At 49.2% G+C, this 17181-nt stretch overlaps 1 protein-coding gene across 1 annotated transcript in view; it reads right to left on the bottom strand.

The window, feature by feature from the left end:
* Nucleotides 1-699: 699 nt before the first annotated feature.
* The window catches only part of LOC308575554 (uncharacterized protein), a gene marked incomplete at its 5' end in the record, with an annotated part of 32882 nt that continues 16400 nt past the window's right edge, over nucleotides 700-17181 (bottom strand). The window contains 12 exons of the mRNA XM_081174310.1: nucleotides 700-1536; nucleotides 3132-3259; nucleotides 5353-5428; nucleotides 6324-6425; nucleotides 6763-6873; nucleotides 8801-8982; nucleotides 9770-9918; nucleotides 10229-10358; nucleotides 11673-11797; nucleotides 14009-14169; nucleotides 15348-15446; nucleotides 16670-16752. Coding sequence (XP_081030436.1) covers nucleotides 1330-1536; nucleotides 3132-3259; nucleotides 5353-5428; nucleotides 6324-6425; nucleotides 6763-6873; nucleotides 8801-8982; nucleotides 9770-9918; nucleotides 10229-10358; nucleotides 11673-11797; nucleotides 14009-14169; nucleotides 15348-15446; nucleotides 16670-16752 — 1553 coding nt within the window. The 3' untranslated portion in view covers nucleotides 700-1329. The remainder of the gene's footprint in view (nucleotides 1537-3131; nucleotides 3260-5352; nucleotides 5429-6323; nucleotides 6426-6762; nucleotides 6874-8800; nucleotides 8983-9769; nucleotides 9919-10228; nucleotides 10359-11672; nucleotides 11798-14008; nucleotides 14170-15347; nucleotides 15447-16669; nucleotides 16753-17181) is intronic.

Below are 17181 nucleotides of genomic sequence, written 5' to 3'. Positions count from 1 at the left end.
GGGGAAACCCAGCCAGATGAGTGGGGTATAAATAATAATAGCAATAGTTGTTGTTGTTATTATTACCGTATTTTTTGCTCTATAAGACGCACCAGACCACAAGACGCACCTAGTTTTTGGAGGAGGAAAACAAGAAAAAAATTATTCTGAATCTCAGAAGCCAGAACAGCAAGAGGGATCGCAGCGCAGTGAAAGCAGCAATCCCTCTTGCTGTTCTGGCTTCTGGGATAGCTGCACAGCCTGCATTCGCTCCATAAGATGCACACACATTTCCTCTTACTTTTTAGGAGGGAAAAAGTGAGTCTTATAGAGCAAAAAATACGGTATTTTGCCTGAAGCAGAACTTTGCATTAGGCTCTTTTGAAGTTATTTTCATTAGCTTCAGCCCGACAATCTCTATCGATCACCAGGTTGATTTGATTAGACTTCTCCAGAGACTCCAGCAAAACTGGTCTTTCACGGGGAGGGCCACCTTGTGTCCATCGATGGACTGTAAACACCACCCACTCCAACCCCTTGCTCAGGAAAGTAATATTAGTCCCTGTGGGAGGAGAGGGCCGGTCCTCTTATGGCGGGGTGGCTAGATAAAAGACGAGGCAGCAGAGAGCAGAAATGAATGGACCGTTTGCCCAGCATAGTTGTGCCCCCCTAGGCTCTGCATTAGACTTATAAACTTGTTCATAAATGATCTGGAGCTGGTTTATTTGTTTGGTTGTTTATTTCCCCATAAGAGTTCTCTAAATTGCTTTCTAGGACATTGTCCTTCCAAGCACAGTACATCCACTTCCGAAGCATGATAGAATAACAGTTACAACATATCACAAAAATCAGGAAAACGGAGCAACGCATCTTTTAAAATATCCAGCTAATGAAATGGATCAGGGTCTTTGCCAACCAGCTTGAAACCTGCAATAAAACCAACTGGCCCCAAACCAGTTTGAAACGGCAGCATAGTCACCTGCTTTCTGAATCTCACAGCTGAACCAAAAGCAGCTTAGAGGAGGAGCAGACTCCTAAGCCAGGGGCCATTCCTGGCAAGGCTCCACCTGTCACAACTCTCAGTCTCACTGGTGTCAGTGATCGGTTTTTGTTCCGCTATTGTTCATAATTATGAATCTCTCCCCACACATTTTTGAGGCTTTGCTTCTAAGCAGGCACAAGGGCAGTTTGCCTCTGAAGGGAAAGCCAGTGTCTGGGGAGCACCAGAGGGCAAGGCAGATGGACTCAGGCCCTGGGTGTGGGCATCTAGACTAGGAGCAGGAAGCTGGGGCTAAGTGGGCTTGATTCACCTGCAGAGTTCTTCTGACCTCCTTATCCCCGAGAGCTCCATCATAGCTTGGTGCAGAACACAGGGTCTCCTGCGAAGCTCGTTTCTGAGCCGAGAGCCTGCTTCTTCTTAAAATTGAGTTTATCAAACTCTTCTCGGATTTCGAGGATCGATTTCCCCTTGGTCTCCGGCAGGATGAAGTAAACAACGATTGCGGAAACGTAGAGAGTTCCCATAAAGATGAGGAAGCTGAACTGATGAATGCGTTCCTGGAGAGGGAGGGAGGGGGGGAACAGACACACCCCGACCCCACAGAATTATAAGGCAAGCCTGGATCGGTTCCTTCCAGGGATACTTTGTGTTATGTACTGAAGTTCTCACCCTGGGCCAGCAGGGGGATACTGTAGATAGTTATGCAAATAAGGGATCAAAAGTGACGTTCAGTGATTGGATAGTTTTAGAAAGTTGCTACAGTTACGTTGTACTGGAGCTCTATATAAGCAGGCTGACTGAACCCTTCAGTTCAGTTCTGTCCTGGCCTGTGAATAAACAAGAGCTGTTTGAAGAATCACTGTGCCGTCTGATATGTTCACCCACAACTTAACACTTTGCTTCTTGTGTGACCTCCATACAGACCCCTGCAGTTCCCAGCAGGGCAAGCCTTTGCAATGACAACTTCGCACCACCCTGCAAACCTCTTTCGGCAAATTGATGCAGCCCAGCGGCACGCTCCCTGCCACCTTCCCACAGCGGAAGCAGGATACTGGGGCAGGGAGTGTGGGGGTCAGTTGGGATTGCTATGAGGAATTATGAAAATATGGAGCAAGCCATTGTGTCTGCAATGAAAGCATTGCATTGACTGGGCTTGAGTCATTTGACATGATTTATGATCGAATCCAACAAGCCTCTGCACCTCTGCCATTTTCTTTCGCTACGCCTGACAGGCATGTATAGGCATTCTAAAAACACAGACCAGTTCTTCACCAGGCATCCTGGGCCATAAGAGATAGTAGGTAGCTTTGATGTAGCTTTTGTTAATCTTTAGGTAAATCTTAAAAGGTAAAGGGACCCCTGACCATTAGGTCCAGTCGTGACCGATTCTGGGGTTGCAGCACTCATCTCGCTTTATTGGCTGAGGGAGCCGGCGTACAGCTTCTGGGTCATGTGGCCAGCATGACTAAGCCGCTTCTGGCGAACCAGAGCAGTGCACGGAAACGCAGTTTACCTTCCCACCGGAGCAGTACCCATTTGTCTACTTGCACTGGTGTGCTTTCAAACTGCTAGGTTGGCAGGAGCTGGGACCAAACAACAGGAGCTCACCCCGTCATGGGGATTCGAACCGCCAACCTCCTGATCGGCAAGTCCTAGGCTCTGTGGTTTAACCCACAGCGCCACCCGCGTCCCCTTAAGGTAGATCTTAAGGGCCAGGAAAAGAGTTCACAAGGCGATGGTAAATACTACCATCCTTCCTCTCCTCTTTACTGCTGTTTATGACCTCCGGGGTTTGCTAAAAGCATTCTTCCTTGATTCCTATTTTATTTACTTCGAACTATGTATGCATGCTCAAGTAGGAAATAGTTTCTTTGTAGTTACAAGGATTTCTCTGATCTGACTTTGTCCCACGTGGGGATGTTTTTGAAATGCTCAGAGGACATCTGATTGGTTCTTACAAGCACTGAATTTTAAGTTCTTTTGTTAATAAAAGGGGCCTGGGCCAGGGTGTGACAGATTATTATTGGCACCTCCTCCCAGAGTCTTGCTGGTCAAGCCTTGTGTGTATTTTATTAATCAGGGTCCAATCCTTCCTTGCTTTTGGATCGTGACAGGGGAGGGGAATGGAACCATCAGGAGAAGTCTCGCTTACCACGACAAATGGGAACACCATTCCTATCGAGAAGAATCCGATCCAGTTTAAGACTCCACTGATCACGTAGGAAGACGACCTGGAGGACTGGTCAAAGATCTCCATCCTCACAGACGTCCCGGCCCCGGCTGCGGAGGGAGGAACCAAAGGTCAGGGCTGCTCCTGCTGCCACCACTAGGCTAGGAAATGATGCTGCAAAGAGCACCCGAGGGAGCCTCTCCCACCGTCTCCGATGCCCCAGCAGTGGCCATGTGGCTTGGAACAGACGCTGTACTCTTCGTGGCACCCAGAACGTGGCAAGTGAAAATATGGCCCTGTTGTTGGTGATGGAGATGAAGGTGTTGGGCCCGGGGGTGGGGGAGTGAGGGGAACTGGGAGTGGGGGAGAGGGGTGAGACCGGCAGTGGGTGGCTGGCACGACCCCCAAGCCCTGCCCTCCAAGCGTGGACTTCTGTCTTCCTGAGGTTACAGCTGCTGAGCTCCAGATTCCAGCCTTTTCCATAGAATCGTAGAATTGGGACCACAAGTGTCATCTTTTCCAACCCCCTGCAATGCAGGAATCTTTTGCCCAACTTGGGTCCCGAACCCACAACTCTGAGATTAAGAGCCTCATGCTCTACCAACTGAGCTCTACATCACGAGCCATCTTTTTTTCATGACCGTGTTGCCTCCAGGGGGAATGTGGGGGACACAGTTGTGGATGGGGGAGGCTCTTGTGCCAAAGGGGGGTTGGGGTGAACCTCCTTTTGCCTACCCAGCCTCAATGTCAGAGGCTGGACTGAGGAGGAATGGTGGGAGCCGCTCCCCATTTTTCTGAACCTTCCTGGTGGGAGGAAGACGGTATTGATTTAGAACAGTGGTTTGTAGAGGGACATCGTCCAGAGGGGAAAAGCTGGGAAATGCTGGGTGAGGAGCAGCTAGAAGAGCAAACACCAGGAGAGAGACAGCTGGCAGATTCAGTGTCCTTGGAAAGCATTCCTGACCCCCGCCCCCTTTGCCTAAGACTAGTCAGGCTTTGAGAGTGATAGAACAGAAAGCGCAGCGGCAACAAGCTCAGATTACCAGACGTAATGAGGTAGATTAATGGGGATGGAAGGGGTAAACCTTAACTGGGAGCAACACCATTTCTAGAGCGATATGCATTCCTTTGTACCTCAATGTGATTATTAAAGAAACTAACTGGTAAGAACATTCCTTTCATTTGATCTGCTCATTTACTGACACCAGGGGAGGGATCCAATTCCCTGAAGCCTGACACTCAGCTGGGGAAAGTTCCATGTGTTTGGTGGGCTGTAGCTGAGCTGTAGGGAAGCCCCCATGCACCAGGACCCATAGCCAAAGGAACCCAGGGGCAAAGTTCCCAGCTCTGCAAGTGGAGAGGCTGATCCTGCACTGCGCTGGATGCTCCACCGGAACTCACTCAGCTTCCCGTGCAAAGGCGCAGCTGCAGCCAGGATTGGACCTCCTCCCCAATTTTCTAGGCCCACTCAGGCAGCCTAGGGAGCCTCAGCATGCCGTTGGCTTCTTTCTTTCTTTCTTTCTTTCTTTCTTTCTTTCTTTCTTTCTTTCTTTCTTTTTTCCTCCCTTGCCCCCCAATCACTGCTGAGTGCAATCAGTATGTTGAGCAGCAGTAAAGCCAAAGCAGAACCCCCTGGACACAATCTGTTTGCTGCAATGCAAAGGGACTAGTGCAAAGGGACAACCCACAATATATTACAGTCTATGAGAAGATCAATAGATTCCGGACAAATCTCATGACTGCACAGCTAATTTAAAACAACACTAAAGCTAGGTGATAATGATAACAATAATAAGCTGCAGAATGTGAAGTTAAATGTTTAGGATGAATTGGCAGCTCACCATTAGATATAGAAGGAATGCAATATTTTTAGGGAGGTTTTTACAGACACCTTTATGGTGTGAAATGCGCAGTTCCCTGAGAAATAGTCTTGTGCTTCACCAAGAATTTCTGAAACCTTGATTGGCTCGATGCCCTAAAACTGCAAATGAAGCCAGATTTGGATAATCTTTTAGGGCACTTTGCTTATTTGTCTCCCTACTGCCATGCTATCTAATGAAATCAAAGAGCACACCGATTATTTTTTTTAAAAGTTAATCAGTCAGTTTTTACTCCACAAGTTTCTCGAGGGATGAGTGCCTCACTTTGAGAGCTTTGAGTGGGAAAACTGCCTATCGATATGAACAAGTGCCCCATCACTGACCTGGGCCGGCTCCAAAACAGATCACAAAGCAGAATATCAGGGCAAGGCTGCAGTAGGGCATCCAGGAGAAGGAATGCTGAAATGAAAGCATGTTTTCATTCATGAGAGCTGAGGTTCCCCCTGGGCGCAGGCATAGCTGTCAACTTACAGATTTGAAAATAAGGGACCAGCAGCCTCGAAAATAAGGGATCAGCAGCCAAAATAAGGGATTTTCCAAACACAGGTATGTTCGACTTCTGAGCCAAAGGCAGAAAGCCCAGCCAGCAGCCAAACGAAGTCTCAAGCGGTGGTTCCCACAGCGCAGCAACCCGGCAAAGGGGATGCAGCAAGGAAAACCACTGTCGCCTCTCCGCTGGGAAGCGCTGAGCAAAGGCGAGTCCCCAGGCAACGCGGCCGATTTGATCGGCACAAGGCATGCAAGCTCCACCCCCAGTCGTTCTTAGACTCCTTATTGGGTGAGCAACGCAGCCAAGCAAGACAGTTGGAGCCTCCCTCCTCTCTGGCCGGCAGGGAGGGAGGGAGAGGAGCTGCTTCCTTTGAAACCCGGGAAATTTAAGGGACATCATCAATAAGGGACAGCAGCGGGACACGGCGCTGGGATAAGGGACTTTCCCACCAAATAAGGGACGGTTGACAGCTATGGGCACAGGTTGCAGGGCTGTGTGGGGCTCTCTCCTTTCCTTAGGTGCAGCAGAGATGCTTGATACACACACAAACACACCCTTGGTCAATCTGGCTTTTCGTAAGGCACCTGAGCTCCTGACCACCAATCTCTGAGCTCAGATCCTGTGGGCTCCCGGCCACCAACCTAGTTCTTACAGCAGTCCCAGCCTCACCCTCCCCGACTCTGAGCCAGGCGCTGGGGTCACTTGCAGCCTAGTTTGGTCAGAGACCGACCGCTGGCCACATCTTAGGTGAGGGGCTGTCAGGGAAACACCCTAACCCCCATTTTTTTTTTTTTGGCTTCTTACCTGCAAGGAGATGGTCAGCGTGACAGCAGCAAGCACTGTGGCCATCAGTCCATAACCTCCCCAGAGCAGTACTCTTCTTCCGAAACGCTCAATGATGACACTCTGGGGACAGAAAGGACAGCGGGCTCTGCAATGGCTGCAGGGTGCTCCACCAAGCCCCGGCTCGGGTCAACAGGGGGCAAATGTGGGCAATTGCCAGGGCCCGCCACGTCTACCACTACCCCCCTGAAGGGCTTTTTGGGAGAGGCCTGGCAGGAGTGCTTGGGCTCCACATCTGGACTTGGTCTGCCTAGGTCTGATGTCAGTTTCCCCACAATGCAATTCCCTGTGACATGCATATTCCTGAGGGCCAGGTTGAGAGACCTGGGGGGCCAGGTTCACCCCGCCCCCATGCCTGGGGTTCCAAAGGTGGCGGCTCTCCCCAAGAACCCTCACTCACACAGAAGACGGCAGAGAGGAGCTCACTGAGGCTGATCCCCAAAGACAAGGCCGGGATGTGGTCGTTGTCGAAACCAACCGTCTGCAGGACTTCAAATGTGTAGCTGTAAATCTGGAGAGGGGGGAACACGTTGAGAAGGGGGCCCATCAGGGGAACCAACTCTACCTGTAGAGAGCCTTCTGGGGAGGGAAGGAGGAGGGTCAGTGGTGGTCCCTGGACACCTCTGGCCTCATCCTCACTCCTGTAGGAAGGGAAGTTAATTTGTCAATCAAGTGACGGTGTTTGGGACAAGTTTTGGGAGAAAGCAGGACTTCCGCAGAGAGAAAATGAAGAGTTGAGGAGGAGCTAACCTGGGGCTCAGCTTCATTAGTTCAAAAACAGCATTTTGAATGCGTTATAATAATAAACACACAACACCAGATGGCAAGAGAGAAGAGAGCAAAAAAATTATTTGCGATTTTCCATAGTGTTCCCCCCCCCCCTTGTTATACAGTGGAACCTCAGTTTTCGAACACAATCCGTTCCGGAAGTCTGATTGACTTCAGAAATGTTTGAAAACCGAAAATCAAAGGGCTGTTGGCAAAATGAATGGTGAAAATGGAAAAACGCGCCGAGGAAGCCATTCAACTTCTGAGGCGTGTTCGAAAACGGAAGCATTCACTTCTAGGTTTTCGGCATTCAGCTTCCGAATCGTTCGGCAGCCGAGACATTTGAAAACTGAGGTTCTGCTGTAATGATTTAATTTCTGACTTATTTATAGCATTCACCCCTTGTGTGTAGATCCAGCCCCGGGCTTTATCAAATAGCTGCTAGGGCTTATCCACACATAGCTTTTGCCTTACCCAGAGGTTCGCATTAGCCCAAACTTTAAATAGTGAAAACCCACTATTTAAAGCTGAATCGGAGCAAACATTAATTTGTGTTTTCCATGGGTTGATGTTTGCTGCAATTGAGCTTTAAAGATCGGGGTTTTTTTTTTTTGGGGGGGGGAAGCCCTGGAAGAATAAAAGTGCACTTAGACACAGAGGTTTAAATTGAGGACCGTGTTTGGAAAGAGTGGAGAAGAGGTAAATGTTGATAAGTAATCAGTGGGCAAAAGTTATCAGAAGGCACCTCCTTTTGAAGTCACGTTTCCAGGGGCAGGTCTGTGTCTGAGTGGGAATTTGGTCCCTGAGCTTTCCCTTCCAAAAATCCCCTCATTTTACCACTGAATTGGAGCAAATGAACATAGGGTTTCGGTGAATTGCTGTTTGTTCCTGTGGCGCTGTGGGTTAAACCACAGAGCCTAGGACTTGCCAATCAGAAGGTCGGCAGTTCGAATCCCCGTGACAGGGCAGTGGCGTAGCGTGGGTTGTTAGCACCCGGGGCAAGGCAAGTAATTTGCGCCCCCTAACCCGTGGATTTGCGCCCCTAACCTGTGGATTTGCACCCCCTAACCCTAACCCCCAGATGTTGCGCCCGGTGCGGCCGGCCCCCCCTGCACCCCCCACGCTACGCCACTGTGACAGGGTGAGCTCCCGTTGCTTAGTCCCTGCTCCTGCCAACTTAGCAGTTCGAAAGCACGTCAAAGTGCAAGTAGATAAATAGGTACCGCTCTGGCGGGAAGGAAAACGGTGTTTCCGTGCGCTGCTCTGGTTCGCCAGAAGCGGCTTAGTCATGCTGGCCACATGACCCGGAAGCTGTACGCTGGCTCCCTCGGCCAATAAAGCGAGATGAGCACCGTAACCCCAGAGTCCTCAGCGACTGGACCTAATGGTCAGGGTTCCCTTTACCTTTACCATGTTCAGTGGTAAAACACAGGTTTTCCTGGGGGGAAGCACCAGGGAAAAAATGAACACCCCAGTCGAACCCAATCCTGAAAAGCCCAATCCTGTGCCTGGAAAGTACAGAGGAAAGGTACATGTAGATGAGCCCTTAATCTGAAGCAGCTCACCTCATTGGGGCGAAATATCTCAATTTAAATATTTGGATCCCCCTCCCCCAGCTCCCTTTCTCTGAGCTCGTTCTTCCACACAACAACATGCATGTGAAACTCAACTGTGTGGATGCCAGTCAGCTGTAGGGTCACAGCCAACAGGAAAAGGATGTACAGCTGACGGCGCAGGGACGGATCCTTCATCACTTCCAAGACACTCTTGGTGCTCCACAAGGCAGACTGCTGCTTCCTCAGGTCATCCAATTCCACCTGGTGAGGCCCTCGTCCCCAGAGGGTCTTCATGGCTGTGAAGGCAGAGAAAACAGAGGCCCTCACACCATTTTCCCCACTGTGTGGGAGCCAGGCGACACACGGGGAAAGGCTCTAGCTACAACTGAAGGAGCGTCTCCACCCCCATCGTTCTGCCTGGACACTGAGGTCCAGCGCCAAGGGCCTGCTGGTGGTTCCCTCGCTATGAGAAGCCAAGTTACAGGGAACCAGGCAGAGGGCCTTCTCTGTAGTGGCACCCGCCCTGTGGAACGCCCTCCTACCAGATGTCAAGGAAATAAAAAACGATCTGGCTTTTAGAGGACATCTGAAGGCAGCCCTGTTTAGGGAAGTTTTTAATGTTTAGTGTTTTATTGTGTTTTTAATATTCTGTTAGGAGCCGCCAAGGCCAGATGGATGGGGTATAAATAACTATTATTATTATTATTATTATTACTATGCTACATCCTGCAGGAGAAGGCAAATAAAATAAAGTTAAGGAACAGGAATGTGGAGGCAATCTGACTCAGAAAACATGTTTTGCAGCCACATGTAAGTTGTACACACCCTGAAAATGAAGGGAAAACCCACTCCTCAATTATCTCCAAGGGCAGTGGGGGGGGGGAGTGTCTGTGACTCAACTCCCCCTCCCTCAGCATCTGACTATCATGTGGCACAGCCAACATGCCAGATAAAATAATTAAATACAGTCAATGGGATGAAGATCTCTTTCGAAACCCGTGAAGTTCCTTGTACCCAAGTATGCTTGAGGGAGGCTATTCTGCAATTTAACCATTTCTAGCTGCTTAGAGAGCACCCAGTTACCTTTTCGGCATCCTTCCTCGTCCCCTTTGCTCAGGAACAGGTGAGGTGGGGACTCGGGGAAGAAGGGCAGAGTCAGCAGCTGGAGCAAGGCAGTCACGCCGTGGGAGGCCAGAAGCAGCGGCCACAGCGAAGCGTTTCCTAGGAACTCTCTGGGAAAAGCAAACCAGAAGACATCCATCCCTTCAGAAAGCCAGGAGGGGCTTTGTGTGCCAGTACAAAGGAGCAGCAAAACCTGGAGTGGTTTAAAACCAGGAGTGCATGTGGCACTGGCGCTAGCCAATGCGGGCTGGTGATTGAACTAGCATGTGCTGGCTGTCATCTGAGGTTGGGGCAGGGTTCTCAGATGACTCCTCTGAGAGAGAGAGAGAGAGAGAGAGAGAGAGAGAGAGAGAGAGAGAGAGACTTTGTTGTGGGGTTGGGATAGGAAGCACCCGGACAGGTAGATAAGCAGGATCCTACCTTTGCCCCATCACCTGACCCAGGACTTTCCCCAGGCTCCAGAAGATGGAGGCAGTTGAATTTGCAAATCCACGGAGCTTCTTGGGGGAAATTTCCCCGACATACTGAGGGTGGAGAAGGACACAGATACCTGGACGTGAAGGCAGAGAGAGGAGGAATCTCTTAGCATCGCAGGACCCCCAAAACATTTGGGAGAAGTTGTCCAGAAGAAGCTGCCTTATTCCAAACCAGGCCGTCAGTCCACCTAGTTCAATATTGTCTACCCTGACTGGCAGTGCTCTCTCCAGGGTTTCGGACATTTTGAATTGCGATGGCTTCACTGAATTGCATCAATCGTTTCGTTTGATTTTTTGCTGCTGCTGTTGGTTTTATTTACACATTGCTGGGTTTGATATTATGGCGACGGCGATGCTTGTTGCTTTTAACGCTGTCGAAATTATTGTTGAGCCGCTTGGAGCTCAACGTCTGTTGATGGAAAAGCAGGATGCAAAACTCAAATTACCTGGAGATGACGCTGGGGGATTGAACTTTTGCAAACAAGGCATGGACACTACCACTGAGCAACGCCCTTTCCCATGTGGAATTCCTGCTGATCAAACCTATCCCTGGGAAAGCTGGCCATGATTGGCACCCTGGGGCAGGACGAGGAGAAACTGGGGGCAAGTGGAGTAAAAGGACCCCTGGACGGTTAAGTCCAGTCACAGGCGACTATGGGGTTGCGGTGTTAATCTCGCTTTCAGGCTGAGGGAGCCGGCGTTTGTCCACAGACAGCTTTCCGGGTCATGTGGCCAACAGGACTAAACCGCTTCTGGCACAACGGGACACCGTGACAGAAACATGCCAGAACGGAAATACCGTTTACCTTCCCACCACAGCAACACCTATTTATCTACAGTGGTACCTTGGGTTACATACGCTTCAGGTTACATATGTTTCAGGTTACAGACTCAGCTAACCCAGAAAAATTACCTCGGGTTAAGAACTTTGCTTCAGGATGAGAACAGAAATCATGCAGTGGCGACGCAGCGGCAGCAGGAGGCTCCATTAGCTAAAGTGGTGCTTCAGGTTAAGAACAGACCTCCAGAACGAATTAAGTTCTTAACCCGAGGTACCACTGTACTTGCACTGGCATGCTTTCGAACTGCTAGATTGGCAGGAGCTGGGACAGAGCAACGGGAGCTCACTCCGTGGTGGGGATTCGAACCACCGACCTTCTGATTGGCAAGCCCAAGATGTTCAGTGGTTTAGATCACAGTGCCACCCGTGTGGGGACCTGGAAGTGGAGCGGAAGAGGCTGCAGTTCCAGGGGTTGCGCTGAAGCAAGGGACCGAGACTTGGGAGCAGGCTGGTCCACTTTTCCCACAGTTCTTCACTCAGGTGGTAGCTCAGAGGAACCCGGCCCTGCCAGTGAGTCCAGAGCCGCTGGAAGGAGGACGGCACTTACTGGTGCTGATGCCACACAGGAAGCGACCTGCCAGGATCAGCTCAAAGGAGTTGGCCACCTTGCTGAAGCCCATGATGGCAGCCCCCGACAGCATGATGAGGTTGGTGCCCAAGAGGCATTTCTTTCTGTTGGCACAAGGATGGAGGAAGCCGTGAGTGGCAGCGGTGTCATGGAATTCTACTCACTATTGATCCAGAGCAGATTCCAACGTATAGTGAGCAGAGTAAAAACTTAAACAACTGCTGTGCGTATTCTGTTAGCTAAAAAGTGGAAAACCCAAGAATTACCAACAATAGAAGAATAACAGATGAAGATGATGGATTTTTCAGAGCTAGCTGACCTAACCAGAAGAGTCTGCGACCAGAAGGAGGAGGAGTAGCAGGAAGAGTGGATTAAATTTAATGATTATTTAGTTAAACATGTTAAGCTAAATTAACTGAAAACAGCTTGCAGATACTTAATTGGCTTAGGATTTTATTTATGTTAAGTGTTGAATTAATATGTTTAATTTCATAATGTGAAGATCTAAGGATGTTAATGTTTAAGTTAAATTTTATAAGAACTGTGATTTGGAAAACCGTTAAAAGGATATGCAATGAAATTCAACCAAGGGAAAGCGAGGAAGTCACTTAACAATGTTAATAAGTGTAATTTTCAATAAGGCTATGATTTAGGTTTGTTTGTCTTATGTGTTTGTTTGTTTATAATGCTGTGAAAACCAATTATTTTTTTTAGAAAACAAAACAAAACTTAAACACTTTGTGGGATTCCCCCAAAATAGACCAGAGGCGATGAAAATTTCATCCAGCAGAGCTTTACTGCTACTGAAGGCAAATGAGCATAATGGTCACAAATCCAGTAAGTTCAGGATTGGCACTGTCCATAAGAAATCCAGTTTCAGCAGACTAAACTTAAACTTACAAATGAAGGAATGGGTTTCCCAAATTGGAGTTCACTGATTGGGTCTGCGTTGCTCCGGGACAGGAGGAAGGAAGTCAAAATGACACTGAGTTGGTTCAAAGAAAGAGTTTATTCTGCTCTCCGGATAGCAGAAGGCACTTGCGTGATCAAGTCCACAGCAAGTCCAAAGAAATGACAGGTTTCATGCAGTTTATATATCCTCCAGGCACCCTCTCACTCCTCCCCTAGGAGCCCAACCACGTCGGCGTACGTACACAGGTTGACATCACATATGTTCCTGCTCTGGTACTCTCAACCATAAAAGGATCTTCCTTCCTGTACTTCTGACCATAAAAGGATATTCCTGATCCTACTCCTATCTTGGAGCAAGAGGTCACTACTTCCGAGAACATGCTCTGGCGTTAGTCCCAGACTTGGGTCTCTGCGTCATTTGTGGTCAGGACATAAGATATGTCTGTGTCTGTTCTACTGGTAAAGTCAAGGCCAGTCTTGCCGTCAAACTGATAAGGGAGAGAGCTGTGTTCTTGTTTTGCATTTGCTCAACGGCTAAAGTTTATGCATTTTAGCTAAGGAGAAATGGGGATTTTGGTGCAGTTTAAAAACTGCCTGCACAGTCAGTTTTGGGGTTTGGGAAACCCATTCCTTCACAATAAGTCTAAACCTTAACACTAAGCATACCATATACAGAGCACCACACAAGAAGAGCAGAAAAAATTGCACGCCTTTGTGCCACAATGAGAGAAGGACAGGTGGCTTCTCCTGTGTTAGATCTCGCCAGAACAGCAGCTGCACAACATACACATCCATTGCGGAATTCAGCTGTCAGAAACAGTGTCTGGGCGGAAATTGCTGCTATGTCCAGGAAAATCCAGACATATGGCAACCAATGTTGGAAGTGTAGATTTTGGTGAAATTCCTTAAACGTAGCTCAAATTTATTTATTTTTTTGAGATTTTGCAAAACTAAAACAAACAAACAAAGGCTCAACAACTTTGCGTCCAGATTTTCACATTTTGAAATATGGCAACCCTAATATACACCACGCACTCCATAGTCTGCCTGGTGATTTTTGCAGCTCCCCTGGGCTTGCACCCCCAGCGGGGCCCGGTTTCACCAACCCCTAAAGTACGACTCAGGTGTTCTGCAACTACGATGCACACAGGTGCTTTACTGGAATTTCCCTTTACTTTTTCAGCATGAAGAATTCCTGTCCTGGCCACCAGTTGCAAGAACATTCTGACCAGGACAGCCCACCTCTGGTCAGCTGACAACTGGGATGTGCTTTGGACCTTGACTCTGGAGCCTTCAAGGCCCAATCCTTTTCCCAGCAGAGCTCTGGCCAGCTCATTCCCAGCACACCATTTTGTGGCTCGAACTGGCTTTCCAGGAGCAGCTTATTTCACACTTATACCTACTTCCCGAACTTTGTTGTGAAGTGCCCGCTGGCCATAGTGCCCAGCAGGCCCCCTAGGGAAAAGATGGACACAATCGAGGCCCAGAACAATGTGAGGCTTTCAGGGTGGACGGGCATCCCGGACCGCTCCAGCCAGCTCTCATTGATGAACGTTTTCACGTGCTGCAAAAAGAGGAAACCCCGTTAACCAGAAGATGCTGTGAAAAGCCAGTAGTTTGGGAGGTGGGGAGAGCTGAACAAGAAGCAAATGGGGAAAGTATGGCCTGCAATAATATAAGATCACACATCTAGTCATTGCATGGAGGGAAAGGTCAACTCCAGCAGCCAAACGGATTTGTTCATTGTGGTGCTTGACCAAAGCTGGTATAGGACTACCTGGGGCCCATTCTCTGCCCCCCCTTTCACGCTCCTCTTCAGGGTATGGAGGAGAGTTTCCCAAACTTGGGTCACTAGCTGTTTTAGGACTACAATTCCCATCATCCCTAACTAGCAGGACCGGTGGCCAGGGATGATGGTAATTGTAGTCCAAAACCAACTGGATACCCACTGGTCTGGAGTAAGAATATCTGTGTCTGAGCAATTGTAACAAACAGATTACGCTAGTAGGTCTGCAAGAATTTCTACAAGGAGGATTATGTGAAATATTGCAAGGAAGACTATGAAGAGAACTATAAGTTAATGATAATTAAAAGTAATAGAGAAATTAAGAAATGCAGAATAAGTGATAAAGAATGAAAAATCTTCAGAGGTTGTTGATGGAAGTCTAAAATATTGTATAAGATAAGAATTTATGTTAAATGATTGTTGGAAATGATATGTTAAAAAATCAATAAAAGTGTGTGTGTGTGTGAGAATATCTGTGTCTGTTATGGGACGCAGGTGGCGCTGGGGGTTAAACCACAGAGCCTAGGACTTGTCACAGAGCCTAGGTCGGTGGTTTGAATCCTCGCGACGGGGTGAGCTCCCATTGCTCGGTCCCTGCTCCTGCCAACCTAGCAGTTCGAAAGCACGTCCAAGTGCAAGTAGATAAATAGGTACTGCTCTGGCGGGAAGGTAAACATTGTTTCCGTGAGCTGCTCTGGTTCACCAGAAGCGGCTTAGTCATGCTGGCCACATGACCCGGAAGCTGTACACCGGCTCCCTTGGCCAATAAAGCAAGATGAGAGCTGCAACCCCAGAGTCGGTCACGACTGGACCTAATGGTCAGGGGTCCCTTTACCCTTTACTGTGTCTGTTTTTTGGGAGACTGGCAAAGGCAGCACCTTGGAGGAGCAATTCTGGGGGAGCCTCTCTTGCAGCTTCCACCAACCACCGGAAGAGGTTTCCCCTTTGCTGCTTACCACAGAGGTGTAGGTGATCATGGACCCTTGAAAGCCAGCCTGGAGGGACCCACCAATTCCTAGGACGAGCATCATGAGGAGCAGCCTTGGGTGCTGAACCTGGGGAGACACAGACACCCATCCTCAACACTCCTCAGGGCAGAAAAATAAACCAGACCCGAGCATAAACTGTGGGGGGTGGGGTGGGGATTGGGGGTGGAGTGGGGCAGTGGCGTAGTGTGGGGGTTGCAGGGGGGGCCGGCCGCACCGGGCGCAACATCTGGGGGTTAGGGTTAGGGGGCGCAAATCCATGGGTTAGGGGGCGCAAATCCACGGGTTAGGGGGCGCAAATTACTTGCCTTGCCCCGGGTGCTGACAACCCACGCTACGCCACTGAATGGAGCTTCCTCCCAGGGTGGTATGGTGCTGTGCGTTTTGAAGCAAGTTTTCAAAAGCTCTCCAGAAATTTAGGGCACCCCATGCACCCCACCAAGGAAGTGGCTTGCTCAAACTACATTCTGTTAGATGCCACCAGTGGCGTAGCGTGGGGGGGTGGAGGGGGGGCCCGGCCGCACCGGGCACAACATCTGGGGGGGCGCTCGCACTTGCAGCTCTCTGCCCCTACCTGGCTCCACGGGTTAGGGGGCGCAAATTACTTGCCTTGCCCCGGGTGCTGACAACCCACGCTACGCCACTGGAGTGGGGTGACTCACCCAGTGCAAGGAAGGGCTTTGCAGCACAATCTTGACAGCCCATGATTCGCCACATTAAATGGGAAGGTGAAAGAGAGCAAATATCTAGGTGAGAATTCATTCTAAACTCCGGTTTATCATGTGATGCATTTGGAATGGAGACAGAAAGATGATCTACTGAGAACTGGGCAAACAGCCTTTTGACTTTGTCCTCACCAATAATCTGCAGAGTTGTGCTTTTTACAAAGTTGTCCTGTGATGGAAACGTCATGGTGGGAGGGCTTGGTGCACCCCCAGGTCTTTCACAGAAGTGATCAAAACAGGTGCCTTAAGAATGAGGGAAGTGGGGGGCAGACTCACCCCTAGCTTGCCAGAAGGTCCTATTCTGACATTAGACACATTTCTCCCCAAGATGGGCAAAATATATTTGAGTGCACACATCTGTGCTCCAGGTACCTTCAAAAATGAACAAACTAGAGAACTTGTGTGAGATCCGAAAGATCTTAGAATGGACCCTGCTCCAGTGAGTGTTGATTAAAGGTGGAACATGAATAAACCAATAATAAAAAAATAAATTTCTTATTTATACCCCGCCCATCTGGCTGGGTTTCCCCAGCCACCAAGCCAGCCAACCCCTCGAACCTCACTCACCAAGTCCCAAAGGGAGCTGCTGCCCATCTCTGCTGCAGAGGCTTCCTCCGGGTCCCTCCTCTGCTGCTGGCTGCCGCTGCTACCTCACAAGGTGGGAGGACGGCCCCTGGTGTTCCTCTTTCTTCATCCTATTTGGTTTGGCCAGCCACCAAATGGCCCGAGGTTAATGTTTGATCCTGCGTGTTATGACACTTGATTCGTTTCAGAGCACTGGATTAAACTGCAAATTGGCCGGCTGCACTCGGACCAATCCAAGAGAGGGGTGAGGCTTCTTGGCCTGAGAATGTGTTGGGCAGCCGATGCACGGAGGGGTGTGTGTGTCTAGGTATCCCTCTGAGCACTGACACTTTGCTGTCCTTTGATGCTGTTTTAGTATTGCAACAACGCCTTCCTTCCTTCCTTCCTTCCTTCCTTCCTTCCTTCCTTCCTTCCTTCCTTCCTTCCTTCCTTCAAATTCAATTTTACACTATACATTTGAATTCAAACATTAATCATAACCATCAACATTTAGG

The sequence above is a fragment of the Podarcis bocagei genome, assembly GCF_964188305.1.
Source record: "Podarcis bocagei genome assembly, chromosome: 16".
Lineage (NCBI taxonomy): Eukaryota > Metazoa > Chordata > Lepidosauria > Squamata > Lacertidae > Podarcis > Podarcis bocagei.
Note: the sequence above shows the minus strand (reverse complement) of the source record. Positions and strands in the feature narration are given on the sequence as shown.